Source organism: Ictidomys tridecemlineatus, chromosome 5 (genome assembly GCF_052094955.1).
Source record: "Ictidomys tridecemlineatus isolate mIctTri1 chromosome 5, mIctTri1.hap1, whole genome shotgun sequence".
Lineage (NCBI taxonomy): Eukaryota > Metazoa > Chordata > Mammalia > Rodentia > Sciuridae > Ictidomys > Ictidomys tridecemlineatus.
The window spans coordinates 196874110-196891474 of NC_135481.1; the positions used below are offsets into that span (position 1 = coordinate 196874110).

General features: G+C 40.2%; 2 protein-coding genes across 6 annotated transcripts in view; one reads left to right on the forward strand and one right to left on the reverse strand.

Moving 5' to 3' along the window:
* The window catches only part of Stk4 (serine/threonine kinase 4), a 98686-nt gene extending 85082 nt beyond the window's left edge, over window positions 1-13604 (reverse strand). The window contains exons 1-2 of one of the 2 annotated variants that reach the window (XM_005325286.5): window positions 13457-13604; window positions 7594-7674 (exon numbers count right to left, since the gene is read on the reverse strand). In XM_005325286.5, the coding sequence (XP_005325343.1) occupies window positions 7594-7674; window positions 13457-13491 (116 nt within the window). In that variant the 5' untranslated portion in view covers window positions 13492-13604. Of the gene's footprint in view, window positions 1-7593; window positions 7675-13098; window positions 13118-13456 lie in introns of those variants that run through there. The other variant, XM_040274294.2, reaches the window with a different exon arrangement.
* Window positions 13605-16476: 2872 nt separating this feature from the next.
* Tomm34 (translocase of outer mitochondrial membrane 34) overlaps window positions 16477-17365 on the forward strand; it is a 41352-nt gene continuing 40463 nt past the window's right edge. The window contains exon 1 of one of the 4 annotated variants that reach the window (XM_040274198.2): window positions 16477-16897. In XM_040274198.2, coding sequence (XP_040130132.1) covers window positions 16771-16897 — 127 coding nt within the window. In that variant the 5' untranslated portion in view covers window positions 16477-16770. The remainder of the gene's footprint in view (window positions 16898-17365) is intronic. The other 3 variants (XM_078052082.1, XM_013358666.4, XM_005325288.5) reach the window with 3 other exon arrangements.

Here is a 17365-nt window from a genome sequence, read left to right on the forward strand (position 1 = left end):
CACAACCAACTTACAATTCTATTTATCTAACTGTCTAATACATACATACTTAGCTACGTTTGCAAAATTGAGATAGCTAAAGTACTTTGGGGAAAAAAATGACTTCTTAAAAATTTCATGTCTAAATTTATGAATTATGAAATAATAATAGCCTCCATGAACTATATGCCTGATGTTTCCTAGAAACTGTGCATGTTTCAGTGTATCCTTATTTAAAAAAAAAATGAGTAAGAGGTGATTATTCCTACATTACAAGTAAAGGTGAACAGGTTTAGAGAGATCACATAATTTGTCCAAGGTTACACAAGTAATAAATAAGTGATTGGTTCAGGATTTGAACCGAGGTATCTGAATACCATGTTAGTTTTCTCTCCACACCTACATTGGAATACAATATCGAAGTATTTGTTTCCTTACATTCACTATGGGTACCATAAGTTCTCTGTCCTTATTTCCCTTACTTGCAATAGTGCTTAAAATATTATATAAGTTAATATTAGTATCAAATGAATACTGTACATACTTCACCTTTATTCCATCTTTCCTTAAGAGCTTATTATTAAAATAGCTTACATATTAATTCAATTTGGAAGCTTTAAGATTTGACTTAGAATCTAAATCACCACTACAGATTAGCTATTACTTATAAACACATTATTAGTTTTGTTGTGCTTCAATTTTCTCATGTGTAAAATTATAATAATATAAAGCTAGTTATGATGGTCAATGAGATACCATCATCATCTTACATAGATTTTTCATTGGAATCCAGAGAGGGTCTCGGTGAAAAAATAATGAGTAAACTGTCCTTCATCTTTCCCAAACACACATAACATCTTGGTTGGGTTAAAAAAAGGGAAAAAAAACCAAAACAACAGTGCTACCTAATATGTCAATCTAGCAGAACATTCAAGCTGCCAAAAAGATGCTCAAGAATAATTTCAATGTCAAAGTAACATAAGTTTTTGAAAAAAAAAAATCTATGCTGAGCACATAAAAAAAATTCTATCAGAATTCTTGTATTTACAAAACTAATATGAGGGGGCTGGGGTTGTGGCTCAGTGGAAGAGCGCTCATCTCACATGTGTGAGGCACTGGGTTCGATCCTCAGCACCACATAAAGATAAATAAATGAAATAAAGGTACTGTGTCCATCTACAACTAAATATATGTGTGTGTATATACATATAAATACACACACACACACACACACACACATTCATATATACATTTTTTTAAACTAATATGATAATGCTTAAACAAGGCATCAAGTACCCTTTCACTACAGAAAGGTCACTGTTGACCTGTGTAGAAGACCCAACCTCTGCCTCTTTCTCCTTGCTAAAACAAACCTTGATTTGTTAGGATGGCAATGTTCTTGGTCCCAAAGGATAAATCACACTAGCCAAGCCAGTCACAATATTCCTTTTCCCTTATGTCAGTCACTGAACCAGAAGCAAGCATATGACCGACTTCTAGCCAATGACATTTGACTAGAATTCTGCTGAAGGTATCTAGTAAAGGTTTTCTTTCCAGGTAAGAAACAAGCACACAAGAAGGCCCATTTCCACCTGCCCCTTCCCTTCTTGTTTTAGCTATTGTCATGTAAGGATGATGCTTGAAACAAACACAACCACATTCAGATTATAATTGTCCAAACACCAAACCATTATTGGGTCAATTAATTATTTCAGAAATCTCTTACCCCTAAATTTATTGTTTAGTTATTAAATGTCTTTATAGGTTACCCACTATTAACTAAATATTCTGTTAGTCCCATCCATAGGTATTCTTGATACACTAGATCCAATATATCTGAAAATATATTTGAGCTTTATTCAGAAATAGTAATTTGGCTGGATGCAGAATTCTTCTTTTCATTTCTTTTTTTAAATTGTTTTTAGTTGTAGATGGACACAATATCTGTTTTATTTATTTATTTATTTATTTTATGTGGTGCTGAGGATCAAACCCAGTGCCTTACACATGCGAAGCAAGCACTCGACCACTGAGCTACAACCCCAGCCCCTTCATTTCTTTTTTTTTTTTTTAAGAGGAAAAAAAGTTTATTTGGAGCCGGGTGTGGTGGCTCACACTTGGATTCAGAAGGCTGAGGTAGGAGGATCACAGGTTAAGGCCAGACTCAGCAACTTAGTGAGGCCCTAAGCAACTTGGCAAGTCTCAAAATAAAAAATAAAAAGGGTAGGAGGTAGCTCAGTGGTTAAGTGCTCCTAGTACCAAAAAAATCTGGCATTCATAGTTTCGGAGATTCAGTTCCTGGTCAGCTGACTTCACAGCTCTGAGCCAAAGGCAAGGCAGAACATCAAGGTGGAAGAGCATGGCTAAGAACAGCTCAGGATATGGCAACCAGGAAGCAGAAAAGTCAGTACAGATTCTTTTCTAACCCTGGTTCTATGTATATTGATTATAAAAGATATATTTATTTAAATGATTTTATAATAAAGAATTAAATCTTTAAGAGAATTAATTTGAATATTTAAAAAGTATTAGAAATGGAGAGATCTCTGTATGCACTCACTTGGCAATCATGACCAGAACAATCTCCAGATCTCCCCTTTGTGCTATCTTTTTTCTTTCTTCTTTGTTTCTTTCTTTCCTCAGTACTAGAGATTGAATACAGGAGTGTTCTATCTCTGAGCTACTCCCCAGCCCTTACACAATTTTATTTTGAGACATGGACTTGTTAAGTAGCATGGGACTCAATCTTGGGATCCCTCTACCTTAGCCCCCAAGTACCTGGACCTAGCCCCCTATACTGATGGCAAACAAAATTCCAATAGCTCATATGAACAATTAACATTCATGATTCCACATATTACATTTACAATAATCTGAAGAAATGTAAGAGCCGGGCCCTGTAATCCCAGCTACTTTGGAGGCTGAGGCAGGAAGATCAGGAGTCCAAAGCCAGCCTCACCAATTTAGCCAGGCCCTAACCAACTTAGCAAGACCCTGTCTCAAAATAACAAAAAAGGCCAGGGATGTGGCTCAGTGGTTAAGCACCCCAGGGTTCAATCCTGAGTACCAAGAAAAAGAGAGAAAGAAAAGTTAGAAGACTTCAGAAATCATGCTCACTTAAAGGCAAGCTCCTTATAAGATCTGATTCTTTACAATAACCAAACTAATGACTTAATGAATGTTTAACTGGCAGAAAACAAAGATGGTGAAGTAGGAGTTTCACACAAGTCACACAAGGCAAAATCAAATAGAAGTAATACAGTATCTAAGGCCAACCTAACCGCGTACAAGTCTTATTTGTCTGGTGCACCTAAAGTCTTTCTCCTGGTGTACTAGCAGTCACCATCTGGCTGCCTCTTTGCAAGGCCACTCCCTTGTGTAAGTGCAACCCTGGTGGTCTCTCTGCCAGTTAAAACAGCACTGAGATCCTGGGACTGCAGCAAGGCAGAGCCTATGGAATCTGAAGCCCAGGTCCCTCACATTGCACTGGGTTTGTGTGGGCCAGTCTGGGTCTAGCAAGCCTATGGAATGCCAGAGAACAGAAGAAGTTCCCCAGGGGTAGCACAGGTTGGAGAAAACTGGGCTCTCTCCAGATCAGTGAGTCCTAAAGTACACATGGGGATGGAAGGGGCTGGCTACAATGGTGGGAAGACTAGAAGAAGGCTTAACAGCATCTTTCTGTCGGCTCACCCCCCCAACTGGTCCGACACAAACCAGACTGGAGCTACCATCAAACTTTAGACAACCCCACCTATCAGCAGAGAAGGAAAGCTGAGAAAATTTTTGAAAGCCAATGAAAACTATCATTCAATTTTCCATCAAGACTTTGCTTTTTTTTGTTTGTTTGTTATCCCCCTCTCTCTCACATCTCTACCATCTTTGAATCCAAATATTTTTCATACATCAATTTATTGAACAATGAGATGTCTGAATAGTACATTACGTTTTTGTTGTGTATCCTTATATTTTTACTTTTTAAAAAAATCTGTATATATTTTTTCTCTCACCTATCCTGTCTCTGTGGATTCTCTTTCTCACTTCTCTCATACTAACAGCCAAACTCTATTAATTCCTTCCTTGCTCTTACTATAAATTTTTACCTCTATCTTCTCTTCTTCTCCCTCATAAACATCACATCTTACATTACTTCTGTTCCTTCATTGTCCATCACTAGAAATAGTAAACCCTTTTAGCAAACTTACTGTTCATATTGTAGACAATAATTGAACACATCACTTCTGTTTATTATGACAAAACTGTAGATGTCTTTATAGGAGCTATTTGTTTAAAGGTGTATATTGTTTGCACTGGTTACTGTTAATATTGGTCTTCCTCCTTAAAGGTGAGGTCTGGAAGCCTTCAGGGACACTATAAGACTTATAGAGTAGAAACTGTACTGCCTCAGAACCGTATGAGATGGGAAGACACACAAACAGCATGAAAAAACAAGGGAACAAAGCACCTCAAACAAACCAAGATGTTCCAACAATATAATTCATAGACAACAGAGTAGAAGACACATAGTTAGGATGATCTTCGAAATAAAGGATGGTACAAGACTAAAACAGGCGGGTGGACCAATGGTACAGAATAGAGGATACAGAGACTAATCTACAAAGTTACAACTATCTTATATTTGATAAAGGGGCTAAGAGCATGCAATGGAGGAAGGATAGCATCTTCAACAAATGGTGTTGGGAAAACTGGAAATCCATATGCAACAAAATGAACCTGAATCCTCTCCTCTCACCATGCACAAAAGTTAACTCAAAATGGATCAAGGACCTTGATATCAAATCAGAGACTCTGCGTATGATAGAAGAAAAAGTTGGCTCCAATCTACATATTGTGGGGTCAGGCTCCAAATTCCTTAATAGGACACCCATAGCACAAGAGTTAATAGCAAGAATCAACAAATGGTATTTACTTAAACTAAAAAGTTTTCTCACAGCAAGAGAAGTAAATAGGGAGCCTACATCATGGGAACAAATTTTTACTCCTCACACTTCAGATAGAGCCCTAATATCCAGAGTATACAAAGAACTCAAAAAATTAGACAATAAGACAACAAATAACCCAATCAACAAATGGGCCAAGGACCTGAACAGACACTTCTCAGAGGAGGACATACAATCAATCAACAAGTACATGAAAAAATGCTCACCATCTCTAGCAGTCAGAGAAATGCAAATCAAAACTACCCTAAGATACCATCTCACTCCAGTAAGATTGGCAGCCATTATGAAGTCAAACAACAACAAGTGCTGGAGAGGATGTGGGGAAAAGGGTACTCTTGTACATTGCTGGTGGGACTGCAAATTGGTTCGGCCAATTTGGAAAGCAGTATGGAGATTCCTGGGAAAGCTGGGAATGGAACCACCATTTGACCCAGCTATTGCCCTTCTCAGACTATTCCCTGAAGACCTTAAAAGAGCGTACTACAGGGATACTGCCACATCGATGTTCACAGCAGCATAATTCACAATAGCTAGACTGTGGAACCAACCCAGATGCCCTTCAATGGATGAATGGATTAAAAAAAATGTGGCATTTATACACCATGGAGTATTACGCAGCACTAAAAAATGACAAAATCATGGAATTCGCAGGGAAATGGATGGCACTAGAACAGATTATGCTTAGTGAAGCTAGCCAATCCCTAAAAAAACAAATACCAAATGTCTTCTTTGATATAATGAGAGCAACTAAGAATAGAGCAGGGAGGAAGAGCAGGAAGAAAAGATTAACATTAAACAGAGACACGAGGTGGGAGGGAAAGGGAGAGAAAAGGGGAATTGCATGGAAATGGAAAGAGACCCTCATTGTTATAAAAAAAAACTACATATAAGAGGTTGTGAGGGGAATTGGAAAAAAAATAAGGAGAGAAATGAATTACAGTAGATGGGATAGAAAGAGAAGATGGGGGGGAGGGGGGATAGTAGAGGATAGGAAAGGTAGCAGAATACAACAGTTACTAGTATGGCATTATGTAAAAATGTGGATGTGTAACCGATGTGATTCTGCAATCTGTATTTGGGGTAAAAATGGGAGTTCATAACTCACTTGAAACTAATGTTTGAAATATGATATGACAAGAGCTTTGTAATGTTTTGAACAACCAATAAAAAAAAAAGATAATCATAACACAATAAATAAATAAATAAAAGGATGGTACAAGAAAGAAAATACAGGAAGTAAAAGATTGCTTCAATAAACAGGCAGAGATTATAAAAAGGAATCAAGCAAAAATCCTTGAAATGAAGGAAACAATAAACCAAATTAAAATTTCAATGGAAAGTATCACCAACAGACTAGACCTCCTAGAAGACAAAACCTCAAGCCTGGGACAAAACCTGGGGACGAATAGTAGAATGAGACAGACATTATTACCCTACATATGTATGATTACACTACTAGTATGACTCTGCACCACGTACAGCCAAAGAAATGAGAAGTTGTGCTCCATTTGTGCACAATGTGTCAAAATTCATTCTACTGTCATGTATAACTAATTAGAACAAATAAAAAAAAAAATAGAAGGGAGACCAGTATAATAGAAGGGGATCGGGGGAGAAAGTGGAGGGAAAGGGTGGTACTGGGGAATGAAACTGATCAAATAATACTGTCTTATTGTGTGCATATATGAATATATTATAACAAATCCCACTGTTAGGTATAATTATAATGCACAAATAAAAAGGAAAAAAATTCTCCCACACATGTGCATAAGTTATCTTTAAAAATACATAAGAAATTGCTATAATGGGTGCTTCTGGGTGGCTGAGAGCAATAGAGGGAAGTTTTTTTATTGTATACCTTTTTATACTTCTTGAATTTTGAATCATATGAATTTACTATCTATTCAAAAGTTAACAAACATTAAGAAAAGGTGCTCCTAATATTTTAATGTCTTTGTCACTACGGAAGATATAAATAATCAGGATTAAATTAAAAGGCTATGTGAAAGCATGTTTAAAAGTGTAAATAACCCTTTCTGTATCATAAACGTCAACAATAGCCACTGTCTATTACTAAATATAATTTCAGCAATATTTTATAAACTCGTTCACAAGTCTGTATTCCAAAAAGTCCATTGGTTCCCAAACTAGGATTATGAATTCCCTAGGAAAGTGTAAAAGTAATGACCATCTTTGAGTTATTTACTATATTTCCCAAATCTGTAATAACTAAAACACTGAATTTTGTTGGTTTTACTGAAACCATATTTTTGCATATCAATCAGAAACCATTAGCAGCAAATAAACATATATGTCAGATTTTTAAAACTTCTAATAAATTTTAATCTAATTAGTGCTGTTAACTAGGTAAAAATAATACAAACCCCAGATTCTGGAAGAAAAAAAAATAGATATCCTTGACTAAAGACTGGGAATTATTAAATCTTTTTATAATGGTGATTAGTGTAAAGTGAAGAAGGGTGTTCCAAGGGTAAATGTACTACCCACCCCACCTAGACTCATGATGATAGTCAACATTTTTTTCTTTTCCTTGGATTTAAGAATTATTTTCATGAGAAAGGTTCACATCCTTCAAGTGCTGGGGCAGGAAAAATACTGTGACCCACTGCTTTACCTATATTTTCTCCACACTCACCCTTCTCCAAGTTTCTCTAGGACATCAAATACTTCCTCTGGTTGTTTGGTTAAACTATCCTCATCCAACTTTTTCAGCTGCCTGTGAAAAGAAAATAATATAAAACATGAGATGCATTTTACTTCCTAACAACTAAACCATAAAATGAACCACTTATTTCAAAATTAGTATCCTAGGAATGTCTTTAGTAATAAATAACAACAAAGGCAAGCTAAGAAACTTTTCTGTGGGAGAAATAAACTAGTTATAGGTCATGTAATAAGCAAAATCAGGACCAGAAGGTGAGGAGTTACCACAATTCAGACTTCAATTCAATATATAGAAGAATCTTCTAACAATAAAAGTTGTCTTACAATGGTATTGACTGCCTTAAGACCCTAGGTCCCCACTGTTGGAAAATTTAAATAGAAAATGAACTGCCATGTGGCTAAAATGCTACAGTGGATTCAAGCAAAAACTAAATCCTTAGAATCCATTTAAATCTTGAAAGTCCATAAAGTGACATAGTCACCTCTTCAGAAAAGATGTTTAATATAAGGTTAATTATGTACTGAAATATGAATTGGACTAGTAGCCAAGGAAAACAGGAGATCTGAGCATTTTATTAGCAAGATTTTGGTTATTTTGTCAAAACACATAAGTTTATAGGTATCACAGAAACAGAAAATGAAAAGTATACATTTAGACTTGAGTAAAAATGAAAAAGATCTTGGCAGTTGGGAGTTTCAGCATCACAAAGACCCTCCCACATATAGCTATGTACTTAGACTAGTCCTCAAAATCAAAGATACATAGCCGCTCACCATCTCCAGACAGTTCAAATTTCATCAACTATACTAGACAATCATAACACACATAAAAGTTAACAAGTCAATATATTTTTTAAAGGAAGTTAGCTTTTTTAAAAAAAAAAAAAAACTTTATTTTTTATGTGGTGCTAAGGATTGAACCCAGTGCCTCACATGTGCTAGGCAAGCACTCTACCACAGAGCCACAACCCCAGCACACAAGTCAATATATTTTTAAAACTATGATCTCCAAAAATTATTAAGAGGCTTAAAGAAAGAGCTTCCTAAGGAATATCTGTGTGTGTGTGTGTGTGTGTGTGTGTGTTAGCACAATGTCTACACAATGGCTTCCTGAAATTACAAAGGACAACAAAGAAAAGAGAGCTAAGGAAATGGTAAAATATGGAAGTAGTTACACTGGAGATTTCTTATAAAGAAAAAGGTTTAAACTAGCTGGCTATACAATACCAATTCTTACAAGAAAAGACCTGAATTTAAAAATACACACACACACACACACACACACACACACACACACACACACACATTCACAAATATATACTTTCATAGAGAAAATAGGAAAATCAGAAGATTAAAAAACAAATCTGACCACATCAAATATATCTACCAATAAACACTGACCTCAAGAGAGCAATTGCACAGAATTTTATACGTATCAAGGACTATATATAATAGATACTCTATATATCAAGAACTCTTGGGAGTTCATAACCCACTTCAATCTAATGTATGAAATATGATATGTCAAGAGCTTTGTAATGTTGTGAACATCCAATAAAAAAATAAAAAATTAAAAAAAAAAAAGAACTCTATGTAATAGAGAAATGGAGAACTAACTACTTAAAGTCATTTCCTTAGCTTGTCTTAACCCAAAGATCAATAAAACACAATCAACACACTGACCTTTTAGGGGGATCGGGAATCAAAAGATCCCCAAATTAAATTCCAATGACATCATAAAAACTCCCAGCTTCAAAACAAAAGACTGAAGTGAAACTCCTCTTAAATTTACATCAGAACTGAAATTTCTATGAATTTAGAAATAAGAATGAAAATATCATATGCCAGGGTTTTTGGTAAATTACAACTACATTAAAGTGGATAGGGGCTAGGCATGCTGGTGCATGCCTGTAATCCCAACTACTTGGAGGGCTGAGGCAGGATTGCAAATCCAAAGCCAGCCTGAGCAACCAAGTAAGACTCTGACTCAAAATAAAATAACAAGAGCTAAGCAGAGGGTTTGCCTTGGAATATAAAGCCCTGGGTTCAATATCCAGCACTGAAAAAAACTAGTGGACAATACTTTATTCATCAAGTATAAAGTTTTATACACAGTTTATATAAAGAAAGATCAAATGTGTTTCTTTGAAGTGTTGACTCTTGTGGTTTACAAAAAACAAAACTCACTGTTTCAACTATGCTACACAGACCACAAAATAACAAAGGAAACTGTCACTGGCATGAGAGACAATTGCAAGGCTCTGATAATACTTTGGTAGACAAACTTTATATGACTGCTCAGATACTTGTTTAAAACAATCTAAGTGGGTTTTTGTTTTTGATCTGGGATTATTTAAAACAACATGATCTTAAAGGAGCTTTATATCTCTGTTACCCAGTAACCAAAAGATGGTCAAAAAATGTCTGTTAAATGGATCAACAAATGTAAAGACGGGAATCATACTTTCATCAGCCATCTTTGTGAGTTATCAAAATAAAACAGAATTTCACCTAAAAAGTATTACTAGATTATCACTGGGTGTGCCCTGTAATCCCAGTAGCTCAGGAGGCCTAGGCAGGAGGATCACAAGTTCAAAGCCAGCCTCAGCAACTTGGCAAGATCCTAAGCAACTCAGTCAATATCCTGTCTCTAAATAAAATACAAAAACAGACTGGGAATGTAGCTCAGAGGTTGAGTGCCCCTGAGTTCAATCCCCAATATCGAAAAAAAAAAAAATCACTAGATCATCGACAAATAAAATTTCTATGGAAAATCTTTTGATAAGTGACTCACAGTGATATTTTACACAATGAGTCTTCATGGCATGGGGTACTAATACCAAAACAGCCTGATACTGCAGATGCAGCTCTCTCAGCTAGACTTCCTCAGGTCATAAACAGTTTCAGGACTTGCTCATAACCAACAAGCCTGGTCAATACAAAATCCATGAACCAAATACTGGAGGATGCTCTTCTCCAAAGTCAGACAGTTACAAGGATGGATGGCATCCCAGGAATGCACTCTATGTCTTCCACTAAGTGGTAGCTCACTTTTTATAATCACTGAGTCTCATGTAAGACACCAATCTATCATCATTCACTTGGTCAGACACAAATGTCAAACTCATGAACACAAAGAGCATTTCCTGCATTGGGACTATTGGAAATGCATGCCAACATCTGTATCTTTCCAAGCAAAATAATGATTTTTATGAAATGTTTACTCAGAAGTCTGGCTATTTCTCAAACCTCTTTCTTCCATCTCAGAACTCCTGAAAGCTTCATTTTATTTAGGTATACTTATCTCTCTTTCTGAACAGAATTCAATATAGGCTACCACAAATAAAAGATAAATAAAAATTTTTTAATGAGAATGACATTAAATGTGTTTTCCCTTACCCCAATACATATGTTGAAGTCCTAATTCCCAGTACCTCAAAATGTTACTGTATTTTGGGCGTAGGACCTTTAAAAAAGTAATTAAGGCAAAATGAGGTCATATGGGTGGACCCTAATCCAATATGACTGGTGTCCTTCTGAGAAGAGAACACAGGTACAAAGGAAAGACTTTGTGAAATCAGTCATCTATAAACCAAAGAGAGATTACAAAATAATTCTGCCATCACACCTTATTTTTGACTTGCAGCCTCTAGAACTATGAGAAAATAAATTTCTATTGTTTAAATTACCCAGGTATGATACTTTGTTATGGCATTCCTAACAAACTAATATAAATGATGGTAAAATTCACCTGCACAAATTAAGCAGTCTACTAGTTATAATGAGCAAGAGAACACCAGTCATTAATTCATTCCTGCAAAGCTCTTTTCCTGCACTTTTACTACACTTTTTTTTTTTTCATTCAAAAGATCTAGGAATGAATTGGGTATGGTGGTGAATGCTATAATCCCAGCTACTCTGGAGACTGAGGCAGAAGGATTCCAAGTTTGAGGCCAGTGTAAGCAACTTAGCAATACTCTGTCTCAAAATTAAAAAAAAAAAAAAAAAAAAAACAATAAAAAGGGCTGGGATCATAGCTCAGTGGTAGAGCACTTGCCTAGCAAGTGTTTATCTCTGTGTTCAATACCCAGTAATGGTTGATGGGGTGAATAATGAATGAGCATGTCAAAAAACAAAAAGGTTTACTCTTTGCCCAATATTACACAACATGAGGCAAAGAGAGAGAAACAACACTCGGATTCCTAATCTTCTTTTCAATTAAGTGAGGCCTTGGAGAAAGAAACCAAGGAGAAAGAGTAAATGTATTTCAAGGGGGAAAAAAAAGTGTAATTGGATCATTATGATGCTTTGCTATATCAAATATACTCTAACATACACAATAACTGTGAAACCAGGTATTACCAGAAAGGCAAAACAGTGAGACAGTTAAGAACCAGGACTTTGGACCAGACCACCTGGACATTAAAATCTTAACTCTGCTTCTTTCTACTCCAGCAAATCACAAGCCTCTCTTTGCCCCAGTTCCACCACCTGTAAAATACAGACATAGGGATATCCACCTATTTCGGCTGTTGTGAGAATCCAGTGAGTTAATAAATTGAACCTTAATGAACCACCATTTTTACGGTTCACAAGGGTCAAATCGAAGTTTCACACGGTTCAACAAGGAGACACTGAAGAACAGCGCCTGGCACCCTGTGTCTATGGATGTAATGATTACGGTGATTACAGTCTTGACACACTATGCTTGGTGAATCATGAGCCCGTCCCAATAAGCTATTTGCCGTCTGCAATGTTTGTGCACTTCAAACAACCCCCCAAGAGTGCTGCCCAGGCTGTCCATCCCTTCCCTGCACCTCTGCTGGCTGGCACTCCCACACACTCAACACTTCCTACTTTGGTGCTCTTTCTGCTGCAGGAAGTCAGAAGTCTTCTCCGTGAAACAGAACTTAATGACACTGCACCTCAGTGTGTGCTCCCTCCTTTTCTCCAGATGTGGCCGGGTGGCAAGAAGACCCGGGAGTCCACAGCAGGAATCCACGATACAACTGCCACCAACGCCGGAGTTCAGACTTTCCAAGATCAACCACCTCCCTGATCTTAACCCAAAACTATTCCGGGTACCACTGGGATCTGGAACTAATGGTCGCCGGGTCTATGTGTCTTAACTCAGGGGACCCCAGCCTGCCCAGCCTGAAAAGATCTTATTTCCTTCTCTACCTCCCAAAGTTGGGTTTTGAGGGGCTGAGAAGGGTGTGGAGGAGAGTAGGAAGGCACTCCGGGCATCAGTAAAAGACGCCACCAGCACCCCTCGGTGGGCACACCACCAAGAACACCCCCCTAAATGCTATCCTCCATCAACTTCTCCGCGGCTAGAACCTCCATCTGGTTTTCGCGCAATTTCGGCCTCCGCGGCACGGCTCTTCCGCGCAACGCCAGCCCCCGACTGCACGCCCCCCTCAGGTGGCACTGAGGACCCTGAAAACGTCCATCGCTTTCCCCTCGCGTCACTTACACGCCCCTGGCCGGCTCTCAGCCAGCCTCGGCAGCCCCCAGCCTCGGCGCTCCCTGGGCGAGAGCCTTGGGCCCCGGGCCTCGGCAGGTGTCTGCCCAACTCGCCGCCACGTTCCTCAGGACAGGACCCCTAACGCGAGCGCCTCCTCAAACCAGCCCCGCGTTTAACGAGCTCAGCAGCTTTGTGGGACCTTCACCCGCCAGACGTCCCCCTCCCTCGGCAGGTGCCCCATCAGCCAAGTCGCCCGGCCGCAGGTCCTCCCCTCTCCCGGGGCTCCCTCACAGGTGTCTCCCCTCGACCAGTTTCCGCCTTTCCCTCTCTCGCCCCAAGCCCGTCCTCTCATCCAGTGGCCCCTCACCGGCGCGGCGGGTTCCTCAGCTGCACGGTCTCCATGGCGCTGCCGGCAGCGGCCCAGCCCCGCTCACTGCTCCATCCTCCCCCGGACCTCCCCGAGCCCGCCCCGCAGACCCTCCCACACTTCCGCTTTCTGCCTCAACCGGAAGCGGCGTGAGGCTCGCGGGCTGGGCGGAGCCGCGGGGAATTGCTTCTGGATCACGTGGTGCGGGAGTGCATCACGTGGTGCGGGAGTGCGTCACGTGGTGCTGGCCCGGGTGAGCCGCGGAGACTCCGAGCCGCGGAGTGCTCAGTGGGCCCGGGTGTGTGGAGGCCGCAGTGTGGGTGCGTCACGCTTCTCCGAAGATTTGTGGATTCCCCGGGCTGGGAACCCATCTCTGCTTCAGAGTTTCCCCATTTCTCAGAAGCAGATACTGCGATTTCTAGCGAAGCACAGACTCCATAAGGACTGTTGATTTTTTTTTTTTTGAGCCGGGTAACGGTACTGGACCCAGGGGTCCTCTACCGTTGAGCTACATCCTCAGTTCTGGGAGAGGTTCTCGCAAAATTGCGCAGGCTGTCTCCTTGTGACTCTCTGCGTCGGCCTTCCAAGTAGCTGGGATTACTGCAAAACTGTAGGTTCCTAACAGGCCAAGTTCTACACATTTTGGAGAGTCGCTGCTCCAAGTACCCTTGGATGTATTTGTGGTCTTCTACTTCTTCACTAGTTGAACTCTAGTCTCAGCTGATACACAATGGAAAACATCCCTCCTCTGTTCTCTTCCTAGGATTTTTTGTGATGGACTGATGTGATGGCCTCTTTCCACAGATTCAGCCCAGTAGTGCCCAGTAAATATTTCTGCAGTAATGAAAATGTTCTGTATATGTGCTGTCCAAAACGGTAGCCACTAGTCTTATCCGATTAATGTGAATGACAAAACGAATTTTAAATTTTATTTAAATCTAAATAGCAAACCTCAGCCAATCACAGTAGGTTTATTCCATTGCATACATTTTTGCGTGTCTTTTTTATTAGCTGACATATCTTTGGGTTGTGACTTTTTAGCAAGTGACTTCCCCTCCCATACTGCGGATTGAAGTGGGGGGGGGTGCTCTACCACTAAATTACATCTTGAATCCTTTTTAATTTGAGACAAAATCTCCCTAAATTGTCCAGGGTATCCTCAAACTTGTGACCTTCCTGCCTTGGTCTCCCAAGTCACTGGGATTACAGTGGCAGCTGACAGATTTTCAACTCAGAGTTAACCATTTCATCAAGGCCACTTTATGTATGCAGCTCTACTAGGGAAGGAACAGGCATGTAACTGTAGTCTTAGTGGGCTAATATATACAGGTGTTATTGGACAATTATTTGTAGAATTTGTTTCATTTAAACACTTTTTCCCACTATTAACTGGTATTTTCTTTAAACAGTTATCTCTGCCTTCCTTGATTGAGAGAATATTGGCAAGTAAAAATGTGTTAGAATTAGGATATGCCTTTATTTGCACAATCCAGGCTCAGCCAATACTTTTATATGTTGATTCAACACCATGAGGCTGCCCAGTGTGGTAGTGCACATCTGTAATTACCGCTACTCAGGAGGCAGAGATAGGAGGATCACAAATTCAAAGCCAGCCTCAACAATTTAGTGAGACCCTTAGTGAGACTCTCCAAAATAAAAATTTTTGTGGCTGGGGTTGTGGCTCAGTGGTAGAGCACTTCCCTATCACACATGAGACAACTGGGCTCGATCCCCAGCACCACAATAAAAAATAAATAAATAAAGGTATTGTGTTCATCTACAACTAAAAAAAATTTTAAAAATAAAAATATTTTTTTTTAAATGACTGGAGATGGGATGTAGCTCTGTGGTAGAGCACCTCTGGTCCAATCCTCAATTCCAAAAAACAAAACAATTAAAAGACTGAAAACAATTTGGGGGATGAAAGTGTAAATATCATCATAATTTGTCAATTTACAATTCTGAATAATTCTCAACTCAGATTGTTTTGCTCTGTTTGGGCTACTGTTAACAAAATACCATAAATAAGAAGCTTATAAATGATAAATTTATTTCTCATATTTCTGGAAGCTAGAAACCCAAGTTCAAAGCACCAGTTGATACAGTGTCTGGTTAGGGACCTCTTTCTGGTTCATAGAGACTCCTTTTTTGCTGTGTCCTCATATGGTAGAAGTGGCTAGGAGGCCTCTAAGACACTGATTCTATTCATGATGGCTATGCCTCCACAATCTAATTACCTTCCAAAGGGCCTAATACCTCCTAATACCACCACCCTAGGGGTTAGAAAGGATTTAAATATGTGAATTTTGCCAAGAGACATTCATGCTAGGTGCCAGATCCTATTAAGTCTTAGACAAAAATGAAGAGGCCCTATTCCTGCCTTCAAAGACCTCAGTGTTTGAGGAAAACTATACTGGCACTCAGGGACTGATAAATGATAAAATAAGGATAAACCTAAGGACCAATGGCTGAGGAGTGACATGGGGCAGGGGCAGGAATGGAAGATGATGTTTGAGTTGGAAATTCTAAATTGATTCAGGATTAGGTAGAAGTGTTTGGAAAGGAATTCCAGAAGGGGATAACAAGGAAAGGCTAGGAGTAAGAGAAAGAACTTAGTGTGTGCCAGTAGCAAAGAAATTTTTTTTTTTTTTTACAAAAATCAAGTAGGACAGAGAGGGACATCAGATGAGGCTTGAAGTATAAACTTAGGCACTTTCAGTTCCAAGTCTTCACCCCTCAACCTGTGCACTTATTTACTAAATCAGTATCTACAGTGTATGAGGTGCGAGGTTGTTTCTAGCCTTAGGGCTGTTGCACTTGCTCCCCCTTTGGAACAGCATTCCCTAATCTTCTCAGGTCTCAACCTAATTATTACTGCCTAGAGATGCCTTCCCTTGCCCCGCATCTAAAATAGCGCCCACGTGGTCACTTTGTATGGCATTATCCTAAAGAACACTAATCGCATTATGAAATTAGCGTCTTCACTTGCTCATGATTTAATTGCTTGTCACGCCACTCCAGAACGTAAGCGCCCTGAGAGCAGACATCCTCCTTACTGGCCTCATCCAGAGCGCCCAATTCCCCAGCTGCCAGTTGGAAATCTCCAGCCACCTCGCGAAGCAGACAGAGGTTCCAAACTGAGCACGCGCGGAGGGCGGGGCGCTACGGGTCTCGGGTTGGCGAAGGCCGCGCCCCCTCGTGGCCGGGTTTGCTACCGGACCTAAATAGTCGCAGCCGGTGCTTCCGCCCGGACGCCGTTTCGCATCACTCAGGGGGAAACCGAGGCGGCCCTCGTGTGCCCGCCCGGCTCCGGGATGGCCCCCAAACTCCCAGACTCTGTGGAGGGGCTCCGCGCCGCCGGCAACCAGAGCTTCCGCAACGGCCAGTACGCCGAGGCCTCCGCGCTCTACTGCCGCGCGCTGCGGTTGCTGCAGGTGCGAGGTATGAACCCGCCCCCCGGTTCCTCCTCCGGGCCCGCTTTCTCCAGTCCCCACCAGCTCCCGGCCTCACTGGATTCAGTGTTTCTGGGGCTGACCGGCCCCCGACCCCCCGGGCCCTCCCGTTAGTTCCCGGTCCCTTCCCGACTTTGGCATTCGACGAGAAACTTCCTTGGCTCTTCCTTTCCACCTGCTCTTGAACTGCCTTCTTGGTTCATTCTGATCCCTGAGGATACAGCTGAATCCGCTTACCCCGCAGCTGTTGATTTTCCAGTGAATATTTGATGAGCATTTGTTATATTAAAGACGGGTTATTGAGGTAGGGGTCTTAAGCTACTAAAGAAATAAACGAGACATCTGAGATAATGAGGGCTATGAATGGAAGAGACTGAATCTGCCGCCTCCGTCTGAAATTGGGAATAGCCTTCACCTGATGAGAGGGGAGGCTGCGGACTCCCACCCACAGCTGAAA